At 42.1% G+C, this 18,001-nt stretch overlaps 1 protein-coding gene across 1 annotated transcript in view; it reads left to right on the top strand.

Moving 5' to 3' along the window:
• Positions 1 to 18,001, top strand: part of AGBL1 (AGBL carboxypeptidase 1) — a 676,305-nt gene that overhangs the window by 277,109 nt on the left and 381,195 nt on the right. The window contains exon 18 of the mRNA XM_088452839.1: positions 8,166 to 8,346. Within this exon, the coding sequence (XP_088308965.1) occupies positions 8,166 to 8,346 (181 nt within the window). The remainder of the gene's footprint in view (positions 1 to 8,165; positions 8,347 to 18,001) is intronic.

Raw genomic sequence — 18,001 nt, 5'->3', positions numbered from 1 at the left:
GGCTGCATAAGGGGGACCACTACTAGGGGTACTGTATAAGGGGCACTACTGGGGGGCCTGCATAAGAGGGACCACTACTGGGGGGATTGCATGCTGGGGGTACTGTATAAGGGCACTACTAGGGGCATGCATAAGGGGGACCACTACTAGGGGCACTGCATAGGGGGGACTGTATAAGGGGCATTGCATTAAGGTGCATATGGAAATAAATTTTCCCAGTGACAAGAAAGGGGTGTGTGTCATGTAGACACGCCCCATTTTTCAGTGGCCACGCCTCTTGTGACCACGCCCTATTTCACCGCGCACATAAAGGGGGATGGGCTCCATTTTTCAATTGCCCTGGGCTCCAAATACCCTAGTTATGCCACTGAGAATAAGACAAGCTATGTAGCCCTGGTTGCTCCTCTCAACTCCTCTGCACATTCTGAAAGCGTTGTTGCCATGCAGTTTCATTAAAAGACATCTTCAGCCCAGAAGCTGCAGGGAGCAAGACACATGATTGTGTAATAAGTATATCAGCTTTGATACCATAACAGGTTAGATGGGTTGGGGATGCAATTTGTACCTTCCCCCCCACATCCCCCCTAAGGTTGGAGCCCTAGACTGAAGTCTGATAAGCTCCATGATTGATCAGGCTCTAGCTGTTCATCCCCCCTCCTTAGTCCAGCTCTGCACCCAGTGTCCACTGGCCCCTAGCCAGAAGCCTACTGTAGTTTGCTTAATGGATGACCTGGCTCTGGGATGAATGTAGCCAGTACCCGTAAGCGAAACTCTGTCACGTATGGTTTATAGTAAGCAGTCCAGCAGATGGTAATGACGAACAATTTGCTTTAGTTAAATGTATAGTGTTACAATGACTAAGGGGTCTATTTATTATCACTTAATTTCTACAAAAGCAGGTGAAAATAAACAGATATCTCCTGCTTACCTATCACTTCCGAAGTGGCCCGCTGTCCACATACATGAGTATGGGGACCTAAATTCATCAATCTCCGAAAATACAATATTTTTGGAGCTTGACTGCAGGAGCAATCGCCACCTTCAGCTGCTGTTTGCTCCCGCACACGGTGCTTACCCCACTTCTTCCCTATGCGCAGGAGTCACAAGTTGCAAAGACCCCTTCGGATCCCTCCACCCTTGTCCTGCTCCTTCTGCCGGTCACCGGGGTTTTTTGCTATGTTTCACTGCTACAAAAGTAGCAGTGAAAACATATGGGGGGACAGCTAATTTTCGGATCAGCTGTCTCCAGCGTTGGCCACGAGGTAGAATGTTAATTATCGGGGTTTGCCGGTATCCCAATAATTAACATAATGAATAGACCCCTAAGAGTGATAAATTTCATTACAACACTCATGCAGACTATAGGGCCATACATTTATTTCCCTTCATATATAAGCTTACAATACATTTTTATATTAGTGCCACAACTTCTAGTCCTCCAAATTATACATAAGGACCAGTCATGCCTATATTCTTGTCAATGGTCCATCTCTTCTCAGGAGTTTGAATAGTATGAAATATGTAATTTTTCTATATCTAATTAATCAACTGAAGTTTTGACAGTATCCCCCGAGTACCTCCTCTTTAGCAGAATTGGATGCACCAGTAGTGACAAGCCTGTGTGCGCCCTACACATGGTCTAGGGTACTTGCACCTCATTGAGGCGGTCTAATACCAAAGTAGCTATATCCTTACTATAGACATTGACAATCGCCAATTAATGTTTTAGTCCCTGTCCATGCAACTCACACAATAAACTGCCAATCCCGGTAGCATAAGCCACCTCTATCTCCACAACTGAGTAACGTCAACACGCTGGGTTGCACCTCAGTGCAGTATATGCTGCAGAGGTTCCACTTTATATAAATGTTGATCAGGCAGGTGGCCCAACTGTCTTCTGGCTGAGCAGGTCTCCCCTGGCTGCGGGTTTTCAGACGAGTCCCTTCTGTCCTCCCTCATACGGACACCAATGCTGCCCTGATGGCACCTATGTTATTGGCAACTACCTTTTACATTGGAAACACACACATTTAAAATGTATGGATCTTTAACTAAAGTATATTTTGTATTTTCAGAAAACGTAGTTGGTTTTAACTATGGTACATTTTTTTCTTTAAAATGCGATCTTCCAAATGAAGCAAATATATAATTCACTTTCAGTATGCTGACTACATAGATGTTCAAAAAATGTTCAGTATCTAATTACATGTTAATTGATGATCGCTATATTTTGAAAGTGGCTGAATGGTTTTATAATAAGCCCAATTAGTATAATACATTATTATACATTCAGCTATTAGCTGGTTATACATTTAGCTCCAGTAAGTTTCTGGCCCTCTTGAGCAATATTCAATTTACATTCCCTATGAGATATTTACAGCGGGTGCATAGATACACCTGCTTTATCTACTTGCTTTAATCTTTTATAAATTGCAAGCTGTAATGAACAGGATCATACACAGAAGGCCAACAGGGAAGAAAGAGGGTGAAAGTCTAATAGTTTACATTTATTTCCAGTCAGCACACTGAGAAGTGGGTAGGCTTCCTCAAGGCCTGATTTATACAGAATCTATGTAGCTGTTTGTCTGTTTTATATCATGTAATTAGTAAGTCTGAGGAAAGAAAGCAATTATAAGGTCCAGTAGTCCTGCTTTTTTTTTTAACCATACTCATCTGTCTTTTGGAATGTCCAGTACACTCCTAAACTTTGCAAAGTCCCCGGGACTCCCAGGAGATCAGGTCGGCCTCCCTCATCCTACCCACTTCTTAGTGAAATGTGATTTGCTGAGAATTGCATCACCATGGCCCTGCCCCATCTGTGTGATGCTACAGAGGGGTGGGACATAATTACATGATTTGCTCCACCCCTGCCCCACAATAACCACCTTCATCTCCCGTCTCGAAACTTTCCCCCCGGGGCACAGAAAAAAGTAGCTAAGCATACTTTAACCTACTTAAAAATGGGCCAGCACTTCTCTAGCATGAAAACATTACATTTTCCACTTTGCAAAATAGGTCTTCACAAAATAATGTAAGATGGAATCAATTCACAAAAAGTACCAGCCGGACTGTTTTTAGGCCTAGACTGAGCAAGAGGAGAGAAAAGGTGAGGGAGCCGTCAAGCAAGACAACAGCCAATAAGTAATCTGCTATATACTGTAAATATAATTACAACTAGAGGACCAAATGAAACAGACAAGTGACAAGAAACATGTTCCATAAATCAGTATTTTATCGTTACGTAAGTTTTGTTCTGTTATGTATTGCAGGATTAACTTTTAAGTTCTAAGTCTCTGAAAAATTACATTTCGTGGGGATACCCATTAAATCCTCTGTATGTATAATGGGGGTTCTGCAGCAGATATTGGAGATGGAGTCAACTACCTTGGCCAAGCTTGGTAAATCCAATTAAATAGCACCCCCCCCCCTCCTTGCTCCTGACGGAACGCCTGCCATTTTGTGGGCGGCCGCACTGACATCAGCAGTGATGTCAGTGGGGAGCTTCCTGCTCGATCAGAGCAGGAAGCTCCCTGGGGTTTGCGGGTGCCCAGACCCAACCTTAGGGTCTCGTCGCAAGCCCCGATGGTCGCGATGGTCTTGACCATCGCGACCATCACCCTGGTCGGTCGCTAAAGCTGTGGGTGGTAGCCCACAGCTTAGCTAGCGACCAGGAGGCCGCACTTAAAATTACAAGCGACTGCCCTCATTCAGAGCGAGAGGTCACTTCTTGCGACTGCCTCTGAATGAAGGCCTATGTCCCCCCAGCAACTCACCTCCCCATGACACTGCAGCAGCCTCTCACTTCTCCCTGTGCGCAATCAGCAGCCAGCAAGTTTGGACTTGGGGCCGGGCCGCCAGCTAATTACTACTTGTGCACTGGCAGGCAGTGGCAGACATGGACAGACAGTGCCAGAGCAATTTGAAGCTAACACCGGTCGTGAACAAATAGGAGCTCATGGATCAGCAGCCAATCAGGAGCCACCACTGCTGATTGGCTGCCAGTCCATGAGCTCTGATTGGTTTGTGACCGGCAGCGCTGTCACTCCATGACTGCCTGCCAGTGTGCCAACTGTAATCAGCTGGTGGGCCAGCACCAAACCAACATTGCTGACACCTGTGCCCCACTCGATGGCCCTGACTGGACCTGCCCACCTTGTGTGCATGAGTGGGTGCAGGGGGAGCGGCAGGCCACAGAGACAGCTCGGGCACCATAGCAGTCACACCCCTTATAACCATGGTAGTTAAGCCACTGTTTCTAAGTATGTTAGCAAACAGTGGGGTCATTTTCACGATCAATGGAATGGGGTTATAGATGAGGACAATGTAAAAAAATAAAGGCTGCAGTTGTACAGTCTTCAACCCTGGCATTTCCAGGCATCCCATCTAGTATGAAAAACAATTGAAGATCCCTACTCTACTGTAACTAAAATTATTTTAGACATTGGGGTCAATCCAATAGTTTTTGAAGGGTGCGATGTGTTATTGCCATGACGTTAAAACACTGGCAACAGCATCGCATTTCACACCCCTCATGGTCCGCTCCGAGCGTGAACTCGCATAATTTTTCTCTGAGCCATAAGGGGCTATGAGCACTTTTATGCAAAATCAGGCTGCGATGACTCGCCTGAGAGATCATCGCGGGTAATTGGATCGAGCCCATTGTTGAGATCATGGGAAGTACCCCAGACTTCCTATTTGTGGTTAAAATGGCAATAAACGGAAGGGAAATGTCCAAGATATTTAATAGGAACACCAATCATTTTTTATATGAATTCATAATTTTAATTTAATTGTAGTTGTTAAACACATACTTCAAAACAAGTATGAAAATAATTTATTTTTCTACTTTGTGGTAAGTTTTTTCAAAATGATGTGATGTCTTTTTGAACTTTTATTTGATCTTCTTTTTTATACTGTATATATATTTTAAACTTTTACATTCTAAGCATGTAGACTATTGGTTCTCTACCTGTATATTCTCTAATGTTACAATACTGTACAGGTTGAGTCTCTCATATGCAAATATTCCGAAATACGGAATATTCCGAAATACGGAATTTTTTTGTCATGACTAAGATAATGAAACCTTTCATTTTTAATGGTTCAATGTACACAAACTTTGTCTAAAGCACAAATTATTAAACATATTGTATAAAATGACCTTCAGGTGTGTTTAAGGTGTATATGAAACATAAATGAATTTCATTTCTGTACACAAACTTTGTTTGAGCCACAAAATTATTGAATATATTGTATAAAATTACCTGCAGGCTGTGTGTATAAGGTGTATATAACACAAAAATGCATATTGTGTGTGTATTTGGGTCCTTTTCCCAAGATATCTCATTATGATATACAATTATTCCAAAATACGGAATATTCCATTATCCAAAATACCCCTGGTCCCAAGCATTTTGTATATGAGAGACTCAACCTGTATTGCATTAATTAGTTGTATTGTAATTAGTACTCAGAACTTACTTTTTAGAAAATGATATCTTGTATAGCGTTAGTAAACTGGAGTCAGTGTGTGCTCTATGATTGGTAATGCCATCCAGTGTACATCTTGTATGCACTTCTGGAACAACCATGCTTGGGTAAATTCAGCTGTGCAATTTGTCAGAGAGCTGCTCATCTGGTTGCCCATATTTTGGATCTAAATGGACAAATGGCAATACTGAGGTCCTTTACCAAATCAGTCTGGTACTAGACCTAAAGAGAAAGTATGTAAATGGATAAAGAGCAGATTGGAGAATAGAAGACAAAGGGTAGTTATAAGGGGCATAACTAGAGGCTTGGAGGTCCCTGGCAAGCTCTCAAGGTGGGCCTCCTATTTGATTTTTATAAATCCTTAGGTCTACATGTTTTATCATATCCGCACAATTTCTGGATCATGCATATTGGAAATACGTAACAGGGTCGATGTGATTCCCAATCACTAACACGTCACTTCATACCCAGCAGCACCTGAATGTATAATAATCCTGCTCCTGCTAGTAATCACCTACCTCTTTTGAACTTTGCTGTTCGTTCATCATCTCCATCCACAGCAGCAGTGTTGTACATGCCTTGGCTCATCTCCTCCTCACTCAGCCCAGCATGCAATGGCCAGCCAATCACCTCTCTCTGTTCCCATTGCTCGTCCCCAGTGCGTTCCCAGTGGTGGTGGTGGTGGTGGTGGTAGTGGCAGTGGCAGCGCACACTGTTGCATTCTGGCCACTCATAGCAGCAGGTGTGCTGTGGGCGTCAGTGGCAAACACAGGATATCTAGAGGGGGGTTTCCAAATGCTTAATTTTAGAGTGAGTGTGGCCAGTCCATGAAGAGGGCATAATTAGCATTTATCCAGCTTTAATATGCATCATACAAAGTGTATTGTGTTGCATAATTCCAGCATATACAGGACCAGCGATCACAGTAAGCCATTATATGTGGCAGAAGGTCCATCCTGTGTGAGCAGAATGTTTTTTCTCAGATGTGTGCATCATTCCAGAGCATTGGAGCAAGTCTGGGAACCTGGGGGAGCAGCAGAAGAACTTAGCACTACCCTGGACATATATGTACATATCAGTCTCCTTATGTACTGGATAGTGTATTATTAAACAGTATTAATTTTATTAATCCTATTGATGGTCTATAGCAGTGCACCCCTAACAGTGCATGTTTTCCACATCTCCTAGTTGGTGCACAGGTATATTTATTACTGGCTGACACATTGTAAAAGATCCACAGTTGGTGCTAATCATTTCATTTGTGACACTGAGAAGAACATGCAGCACTAGTAACATTCCATTATATTACCATTTCTATTGTGGTCATGGTGTGGGCTGGGGAGGGGGGTTTCCAGGCAGATGGAAACACCCCCTGCGTTTGCCTATGGGCGACGGGGTGTACACTCCCAGGTGAGTTTGGGGACTGCTGCACCACTCCAAGTGTCTTTAGGATGCTTAGAGTCGCTGTACAGCCTGCAGGGTGAGCGGCGGTGGACCCCCTTTACCTTGTGGGCCCCTGGACATTTGCCAATCTAGCCACCCTGTAGTTACGCCACTGGTAGTTCGTTATACATGGATCATATTTACACTGGGATAAATATATTTGTAATGTATTACAGCAGGAATCTTGAATATGGGGTGCAGTTTTGGACACTGCACTGTAATAAGGATGTAGAACTACAGAGACTTCATAGCTTGGCAAACTCATTAATAAAGGACATGGAGGGGTTAAACTATAGAAGGAGGTTAGAATAACAAGGCTTATTTACTGTGAATAAAAGGTTCTTTAGAGGTGACCTACTTTGTATGATTAAATATATTCAAAGTCAATGCAAAAAATGTGTGTAAGGCTATAATTGACAATTGATGTCCTTTGTGTTTTGCCTTTTTCTGGATGCAACGATATGAACTTTATATTCTGTACCTGTGTCTTTTTCCAGCCATACTACAGGTTGAGTCTCCCATATCCAAATATTCCGAAATACGGAATATTCCGAAATACGGAATATTTTTAGCATGACTGAGAAAGTGAAAACTTTTCTTTCTGATGGTTCAATGTATACAAACTTTGTTTAAAGCACAAATTATTAAAAATATAGTATAAAATAACATTCAGGCTGTGTGTATAAGGTGTATACGAAACAAATGAATTTCATGTATGCACACAAACTTTTTTTGATGCACAAAATAATTAAATATATAGTATAAAATGACCTTCAGGCTGTGTGTATAAGGTGTATATAAAAAATAAATACATTCTGTGTTTAGATTTGGGTCCCATTCCCAAGATATATAATTATTTTATGCAAATATTGCAAAATACGGAGTATTCCGATATCCAAAATACCCCTGGTCCCCAGCATTTTGGATATGGGAGACTCAACCTGTACTGTAACTTTACAAACTATTTACAATGTAACTCTGGGGATAAGCAAACCATTCTGTATCTCTAAAACATCCGATCTGCTGTGATCAGGAAGTGCCAGTACAGTCCACCACCCACTGGGCAGATAAATTGAGGGGTTCTTTAGCTTTTATTAATATGGTGAACAAGCAAAAAAGTTTATAATAGTAATTTTGTATTGGAAAGAAAATTATTTAATTATTTGTTATTAGAAATAGAAAGACGACAGCATTCTTTTCTGTATGTGAAATTAGTATTGTACTTGTTGCAGGTGGTCGACAATATATGGTGCTTACAGCTCGGGTACACCCGGGTGAGAGCAATGCCAGCTGGGTGATGAAGGGGACATTGGAATTTCTCACTAGCAGTGACCCTATCGCAGAGATCCTGAGGGAAATGTTCATCTTCAAAATCATCCCAATGCTTAATCCAGATGGTGTCATCAATGGAAAGTAAGGAAACGATCTCTGTCTTTTCATTAGGTAGATTGTTAACAGAGTAGTTTTACAATGGACAGTAATTAGATTATGAATAAATAATGGTAGTACAGCTGTTTACATTGGGGATCATGTGTGTATTTGATATGGGATAATTTATCTCCAGATATTAGAAGGTATTATAAGTCACCTTCTGGTCTAGTCCTTTGGTTCTTTATAAAGTCATGGAAATCTGAGGTAAATTGTGGTTTCTGTAATAACTTGCAGTAGGGGCCATGTTATTTCAATTGATAAAGTGGTGTGAAGGATGAAGTTTTAGTTAGTCTCTATACTTTCCATTGTAATTGTGTTAAGTGTGCACTTCTGCTCTTTATCTCTGTAAGATAAATTAAGTACACCTTCGGTTCATTTTAACAATTTTCCATGATAAAACGTTTTGTTATTAGCAAATCTAGTATGTACTACAATATTGTAATAGAGCCTGTTACTTCAAAACACTGGGCCTGATTCAGACCCGCTCGCGAGCGCACAGCGCTCGCAAGCAGGTTGATGGTCCCCCACTGCACATGCGCACACCGGCCTGCGCATGTGCGAGACCCAGCCAGCGGCGGGCACTCCGTTACTACGGGTCTCACACCAAAAAGGGGCTGCTGTCGATTGTGTCCCGAAGGAACGCCTGCCGTTTGGGGGCGGCCTCAGTAGTGAGCTTCCGGCTGTATTAGAGCCGGAAGCTCACTGGGGCTCGCGAATGACGACACCCTCCCACAAGGGTCTCGTTTCAAGCCCGATGGTCGCGATGGTCGCGACCAACGTGACAATCACCTGGCCGATCGTTAAAGCTGTGGGTGGTCACCCACAGCTTAGCGAGCGGCCAGGAGGCTGGCTCTGAAAAAAAATGTCCGGCTCTGAATCAGGGCCACTGTGCACTGTGGGTAAAAGTGAAATAATGAAAGTAAAATGGCTGCTATTAATTTAATTATTGTTTAGTTTTCTTTTTTAATTCTGTTTAGTCTTCCATACATACTTTTGGTTCCCAGCTTCTGAAAATAAATTATCAACACTGTTAGTGAATAGAGAACACACACCAAAGTGAAAAGCATCTCAATAGCCATGAAATGATGTAAAGTACTTATTGTGGTAAAAAAATTATTGGGCAATTCTGACATCCATACTGACCAATTACAGTATACACTTATTTTGTACATAAATTGACATTTATATTTCTGTTAAGTTAACTAAGTTATTATGTACAAATGTATGTATGTAAAATAGTGATATTTATTTAAGGGCCACTCTACCCCAAACGCAGGTGGAGCTAATGCGAAAAGATTGCTATGTTTGTCTATAAATGTAAATTTATTCTTCACAAAGATTGTTTGTGAAGAATAAATAGCTCATATCATCTATCTATGTAAAGCTGCATCACCACAACCAGCTATATTTTATTATACTGTCAATTAGCTATCTGGGACCCCAGGAAAAACAGCTGTATGCAGTAACCTCTCTAGCTCCAGCCAAGAGAATTGGCAGAATACCAACAAATCTTTTATTTTTGCCACTTTAAAATGGTGGATAGTGAGTGAGAGAACCAATCAAAAGCCACAAATTCTGAATTGCTCTGCTCAGAGCCGTAACTAGACTTTTTGGTGCCCTGTGCCAAAGAGAACATTGGCATTTTTTAAATAGGGACATAATATAGTGCACCTCATGCGGAAGGGCCAGGGAAGAGATAGGGGAGGCCAGGAGATGCTGGGGATAAAAGAAGAGGAAGCTACAAGTAAGAATGATAATAAACAGGAAAATTGACAGGCCCAAACAGCGCCCCCTACCCTGCGGTGCCCTGTGTCATGGCACTGGTCGCACTACCCTAGTTATGGCCCTGGCTCTGCTGCTCACACGCATCCTTCCTGCAGTATTACATAGTCCTGGCTTTTGGCTGAAACTGTAATGCTGGTTACACATTACACGATGTGTGTACCCGGCCGACACATGATGCGGTGAATGACATATAATGTGGTCGTTTGACACTGCTTTATCTGTCAATTGACAGACTGAGCAGCATGCGATGAAAGACCCCATGGGAGCATTCATGGTTGCTCATAGCGGGTACACAATTGCCGATGTGGATGATTTGTCGGCCCTATCCGCCGGATCGGGCGACATATTGTCTAATGTGTATCCACCTTAAGAAACCTGGAAGCCCAAGAAAAACAATTGAGGGGAATCAGAAGGTTAGTTAAATTCAGGTGCAGTTATGTAGTAGAACAATTCTAATTCACCTAGATGAATAAGAATGCAAATTCTGTCACCTTTGTTTCCACACAGTTCCGTGTGATATACAGCAGGAAGCAAGGTATAAATTACAAAGGGAATTTGCTTTTGGGATGACACTGGTTGAACAATGATAGTTTCTCCTGTGCCGAATCCATTAGAAATTCAGCTCCTGTCTTTAATTGATCCCAGTGTAAGAGACAGTTTGATCTTTCAGCTGTACCTTCTGGAAACACAAGCAGCTTGCATCAATTTCTATGTCTTGAATTTAGGCTATTAATTAAACAAGTATAAGACTGCATTTCTATCTCCATAAACATCAATAATAGATGCTGTATAATGATATGAATCTTCTGCCAGAGGAAGACATATTTTAAGTGTTCCTTTCCCAGATGCATCACATTAAAAAAAGATTCTGCAGTGTTAAAAACTTGTGATAGTACTCTGGGTAGTGCTCGAATGTTCCCTACTTCAACACGGGTTTTCTAAAATATATTATTTAAAGTGGATATGTGTTTTCATTTTATGCATGGTTGTAATTATCTGACAAATTTAAAGAGATGAGGAGGTGACAATTCAGTAATCCCATAAGTTTCAGAGAAGGTCTTGTATTACTTGTTCCTGCAAAGCAGAATCACTCTGTGAAACTGTGTAAGTTAGTTTAAAAGTCATTCAGATACGTTTAATTCCAAATTCCTTTATGAAATAGAATATATGAATGTATTTTGGTCATGTTTTCTATGAGAAACTAAACAAATTTACACTAATGTAACATTCTTAATTGTTCTGTATGCTCTCTGTATGATATCCTTCACTGAGGCCCAGCCAGTGGTACTTATTGCATACTTGCCTACATTTTCGCCCTACCCTCCAGGAACAGCAAAAGCTGGACCTGCCAGAGCATCTCATACCAGTATCATCACTGGGCTTGTCTCCCGGGCACTAAGGAGTATCCAGCATTTTGATGTCACCCCCACAGAGGGTGACACCCGACGAGGTCCTCAACCCCCTGCACGCCTCTAGTTACGCCACTGTTACATACTATAAGCTTATGCAGTTATGATTTACTATAGTTGCATTACTATTATTATCCTTTATTTATATGGCACCACAAGGATTCCGCAGTGCCTTACATACATAAACAAAGTACAGAAAAAGTACATAAACAGTTGAACAGAACAAGAAAACAGTGACATACAGTACATGACATTGCAGGACAAGTATATAGTATAGGGATGTGCGCATTTTTGCCGGATTTGGATTTGGTTCTAATTTGTCGTCTGGCTTTGGATTTGGATTTGCCAAACTGCGGTGACTGGATTTGGATTTGGATTTTTTTACAAAAATGTACAAAAAAAGCTAAAATCACATAAATTGGGCTTTTTTTTCTTCCTAGAGTATTATTAACCTCAATAACCTTCATTTCCAGTCATTTACAGTCAATTTAGACCACCTCACAGTTTAAATTATAGTTGTCACCATTATTGGCCAAAGGTTGCAGTGAGCTGACTGGTTACCAAGTGACAAAGCAGCGGCACAGACACCACACTTTAAAGCACATCTATGACACATTGCCACACAGCAGTGGCAGAAATGAAAAGTAGTGCACCCACCCAGTGGGGTATGGCCAGCAGAGTCAGAGTACTTGTTTACAAAGTGGGCTACGGTCCTAGGAGTCACAGTGCACAATCTTATTCACATTACACCGCACGTAGTGCCCCTGATTCACATTACACCATAAAGTAGTGTCTCTTATTTATGTTACGACACACAGTAGTGCCCCTTTTACACAATGCCCACAGTACTGACCCTTTTACACAATGCCCACAGTAGTGACCCTTTTACATAATGCCCACAGTAGTAATGCCCCTTATACAATGCCCACAGTAGTAGTGACACTTATACAATGCCCCGAGCAGTGGTGTCCCTTACACAATGCCCCCAGTAGTGGTACCCCCTATGCAGTCCCCTTAGTATTAGGGGCCCCTATGCAGTGCCCCCAGTAGTAGTATGCCCCCCAGTAGCAATGCCCCCATTAGCAGGCCCCCAGTAGTAGTGCCCCCATTACCATGCCCCCAGTAGTATGCCCCCATTAGCAGTGCCCCCAGTAGTATGCCCCCAGTAGTATGCCCCCCAGTAGTATGCCCCCCGTAGCAGGCCCCCAGTAGTAGTGCCCCCATTAGCATGCCCCCAGTAGTAGTATGCTCCCCAGTAGCAGTGCCCCAGTAGTATGCCCCCCAGTAGCAGTGCCCCCAGTAGCATGCCCCTCGGTAGTATGCCCCCCAGTAATAGTGCCCCCATAAGCATGCCCCCAGTAGTATTGTGCCCCCAGTAGCAGGCCCCCAGTAGTAGTGCCCCCAGTAGCATGCCCCCAGTAGTAGTATGCCCCCAGTAGCAGTGCCCCCAGTAGCAGGCCCCCAGTAGTAGTGCCCCCATTAGCAGGCCCCCAGTAGTAGTATGCCCCCCAGTAGCAGGCCCCCAGTAGTAGTGCCCCCATTAGCAGGCCCCCTTTAGCAGGCCCCCAGTAGTAGTATGCCCCCCAGTAGCAGTGCCCCCATTAGCATGCCCCCAGTAGCGCCCCCTTACAAGCACACATATAAAAAAAAAATTACCTAAATACCGGCAGTCCCTCTATCATAGGGCATCACAAAGGATATCTCTTAATGGGAAAGCTGTCCTTTACGATTTTCATCACATCTCTAGGTACACATTGTGGTAATCAACCTCAATATGTATCCATTGAGAGGCGGGATGTATCGCATCATGGATGCGATGCTTAGTACATCTCTCCCTTTATATTCATTAGGTCTGATACAAATCCACCACAATCACACGTAACGAGTTTCAGTGTAACACACTTTTAAAGTGACAATGAAGGTGAATTTACAGCACATAAATTAGAGGACTTCTTAAGACTGCATGGAGCACCAAAAGACAGTTCCATATGTACCAGAACGAGATGGGATAGCTGATAGGAAGAACAGAACCCTGATTGAGAAAATCATACACATTTTAACTGACTCTGTATTATCTGACAAATACTGGGATGAAGCAGCAAAACAGATTATTCTCCAGAACAGAGAGAAAACATCATATGAACTTTGGAATTGTGAGAAATTTAGTATAAATAACTAAAGTAATTGTTTATATTTCTCAAAGAAAAACTTGTCAAGCTACAAAGCTGAGCAGTGGAGAGGATTCTTTTTGTGTCCAGTAACGATTCCAAAAGTCACAGATTCCTAGTCCCAAGGACAGAGAAGGCAGCTATCATCAGCATTGTGACTTTTGTTGAAGATCAAAGGAGTGATGCAATGGCCTTGCAGTATATGTAGCTACAGAGGAGAAATCCAACCCTAAACAGACCAACAATACATCTTTGCATAGAAAAAAGAATAAAGAATGTCTCTTTGTTGGCGCACAATGAAAATCATATTAAACATAACCTTTATCGTGTATTGAACATAATAAAGGTTATGTTTTAATATGATTTTCATTGTGCGTCAACAAAGAGACATTCTTTATTCTTTTTTCTATGCTTGAATTTATTGATTTCGGCAGCACCCCCAGATGTAGATGCAAAATTATTGCAATTTCAGATCGAAAATACTGGGGACATTCTATTAACGATTACATGTAAGAGCTATTACCTACTAGTGCAGAAGCATTTCCCCTTCCCCAATACCTGTTTAAATACAACAATACATCTTCTAAGCAAATAATTCAGTTTAGTGTAGGGTCAGATGTCATGGTTAAGAGCAAAAACAGAGGACGACTTTCAACATGGCCAAACCACATGTATGAGGTATGGCATGGAGCCATGGCACCCGGAGAAAGTGCATGTCATGGCGCCCCCTCCCTCTTCCTGTACTAAACTGTGCCAGTGGGGGTATATTGAAGCGGCAATATCACGTTGAGGCATAGAATGCTTCGGTGATGAACTATCTAACATTAAGCTTCTTTGGCACTGTTTTAGGTATAACGCATTGGATCAGACTGTTATTTCCTTTGAATCATTGTTAGTAGTCAGTAGAGGAAATTGCATTAGATATTCTGATCATTTAACTTAAATTAACAGAATAAATGTGTAAGAGTCAAATTCCACAGGGCGCACAGCTTATTATTGAAATTACTGCCCCAAGCAGTTTTCACTGGAGTGGGGACACCTATGGGAAGCTCCCAGCTCAGCTATGCTCCCACTTAGCAAATATACATTGCACCTATATTAATGTGAGTACTAATATTCATGTCATGTTCTGTCTACCACCATTATTATTGTTTCAGGTCTCCTAATATTTTTATACATTTCTGGTCATGCCTGGGAACACATCCTTACTTTAAATATCAAAGCAGTGACATTTATTTAATCTCATACCTTATAATTGAAGTTTTATTATAGTTTAAGACTTTAACTCATTTTTATGTCCATTGAATCACAATGAATGTGGAGAAAAGGAGGGAGGGGGTCAAAAAGGACAGGGGAGAGGAAAGTGCAGATCAGAGAGGGGCAGTGAAAGAAACCAAAAAGAGAGGAGATGACAGGGGCAAAGAGCTGATCCCATGGTAGATAGGGGAGGGAATCAAAGAGGAGAGAAGTGAATGAAACCAATCTGACAGGAAGGGGGAGGTGACAGAAGATGATCACAGAGTAGGGAGGGCCAGAGGGGAGGCAATTTGAGCAGTTAGAGGGAGCATGAAATGTAGAAACGGATCTCAGATCTATAACTTTGTAGGAAATAGAGCATTCAAAGTGAGACAAAACTAAAAGGCTGCCGTCATACTATGCTGCGCCCCATGAATTCCAGAACCCTGAAGGGTGCCCCTTGTCCACTCTGGCACCTGGTGTTCATGCTCCACCGGAACAGCCCTTGCTACGCCCCTGTCTCCAAGACAAAGCAAGTACCGTTAGAGTATTTAAATCCACATCCTAGGATGATATATCTTGTCTTTCAGTCAGAGAAGCCAACAGAAGGACAAAAGCAACTGAAGAGGAAATAAGTCCATGAATGGTAACCACACCTGGATACGCACTCAAATGCCAGTAGGGATAAAGACTATTGGCTGAAAATGGAAATTCAGAGTTAAGTTCAACACAGATGGCAACATTGAATGATACAAGTTCAGACTAGTGGACAAGGGATATTCAAAAAAGTATGATGAGACCCTTTGTTCCAGTAGAAAAGCACACTACATTCAACACTTTGATTATAGGGCAGCCACAAAGAAAATGCAAGTGAAATATTTTGATGTTAAAAACAGCCTTCCTTCACAGTGATCTGAGGATATTCACATCAAACAACCACCTGGACTTATGGAGTCTCATAGACCAGGCATAATATGCAAACTCCACAAAAGTGTAAATACAGTATAGTGCTAAACAGGCTGCGAGAGCATGTGGAATATCATAATAAATGAGGTGTTCATAAAGAAGCATAGCAGACCCCTGCATATGTACAGAGACTGACTGACAGATGGCTCTATCTACTCATTTACTATATGTGGACGATCCTATAGTCTGTTTTGAGCAAGACGGGGCTTAAATTGAAACACAACAATCAGGATTTTGAGACAACAAATCTCTAAATCATACTTCATTACCTGGTTATTTATAATGAGATTGGAGATGATGGCAGTTTTCTTTCTAATCAGCAGCATAAAATACAGGAAATCATACAGGATTTTGGGATGCAAGATGGAAATTTAGTAAGCACTTCCATGGAAACTAACTACACATATGACATGAAGAGCCAACATTTTTCACTACCAGATAATCATCACTATAGAAATGCATAAGGGAAATTTCTTATGTAGGATGGTTTCAGAGCCAATCCAAATCAATTGGAATGCAGTGGAAATTGTATACATTATTTAAAGGGAGCCATGACGTTCCAATTATGTAACAAATGCAACCTGACCAGACACATGGAAGCAGATTAACGTGGAGATACTATTGATAGAAAGCCAACCAAGTACCATTCATCTGGTATAACAGTAAGAAATCATCTATAACACTAGAATTAGAATTGCTTGTAGCATTACATGCAAGTCAAGAGCTGATATGGCTAAGACAGCTGTTAGCTGACCTGTTACAGCAGCAGACACATAACTGACACAAATCTTTGCAGGCAGCCAAGTATGTCTTGCACTGGAATTAGACAGAATGGTTTAAGATGAGAACAAAGCACATCAAAGTGAAGTACAGGATCAATTCTTGAGAGATCTACAAGAACAAGATGTTCTTGACTTACAGTACTGTTCAACAAGAGGACATGATTGCAAACATCATTTCAAAGTCTCTATTGTACAGTACATGAGGAAAGACATCTCAAGTTACTAAGGAAAATGGGTTTTGATGGACTAAGTCTCAGATTTTGAGTAGCTAAAGGCAGAGTATACTTGAGAGACTACACTGGAGCGATAGTACTGTAGGTGACTCTAAGTTGTGACAGTGTCAATATTGTAGAACGTGGTTGTAGTGCTTCATCTTCTTATGAAATTGTCAGGATGCGGCCTGAGATCGGGCGTTACTCACCGTGGCGCCGGCTTCCCCTGATCTCCCGGACGGTCAGACGCCAGGGTAAGCGGTGAGTGGCGTGCTGAGTATTTTCCCTAGGGTCGGCTAAGACTTCCATGTGTATGCCATTTGAACGCTCCTTTGCGTTCTCCCCATGGCTGCAGTCATGGGCGCAGCCATGTTTGTCTGTATCACCTGACAGTCTCTCATCCATTGGTAGCCATACCAGTTCTCAACTGACTCTCTCCTCCTATGGACAGCTACCCTAGGGTATAAAGCAAGACTCCAGGAACCAGAAAGTTGCCTGAACAACTCTTCACTATTCCAGTGACTGTTGCTATTGCATCGTTCCAGGCTCCACGCTGTGTAATACTCTAGTGCTTTCCTGCATCTGGATCACTAGTGTTATACTCCAGTGCTTTCCTGCATCTGGATCACCAGTGTTATACTCCAGTGCTTTCCTGCGTCTGGATCACCAGTGTTATACTCCAGTGCTTTTCTGTGTCTGGATCTCCAGTGTTGCACAAACCTGCGTATTGATCACTGGAGATATTCTCAGTACAAACTTGCGTACTGATCACTGGAGATACTTTCAGTACAAACCTCCGTACTGTTCATCAGTGATTCTTTGAGTACAAACCTGCGTACTGATCACTGGAGATATTCTCAGCACAAACCTGCGTACTGATCACCAGAGATACTTTCAGTACAAACCAGCGTACTGTTCATCAGGGATTCTCCTAGTACAAACCTGTGTACTGATTTCTAGCATACCTTCAGTATAACTGCATATGCATTTCTAGAATTCCCACAGTACTGATTGCATATCCTTTTCTAAGTGACTCCTTTCCCATTACTGCATACGTAACTCCAGTGTCTCCTATTGTC

This window comes from Taudactylus pleione, unplaced genomic scaffold (genome assembly GCF_031769625.1).
Source record: "Taudactylus pleione unplaced genomic scaffold, aTauple2 ptg000556l, whole genome shotgun sequence".
NCBI classification, from domain to species: Eukaryota; Metazoa; Chordata; class Amphibia; order Anura; family Myobatrachidae; genus Taudactylus; species Taudactylus pleione.
This window is presented reverse-complemented; position numbering and strand designations above follow the sequence as displayed.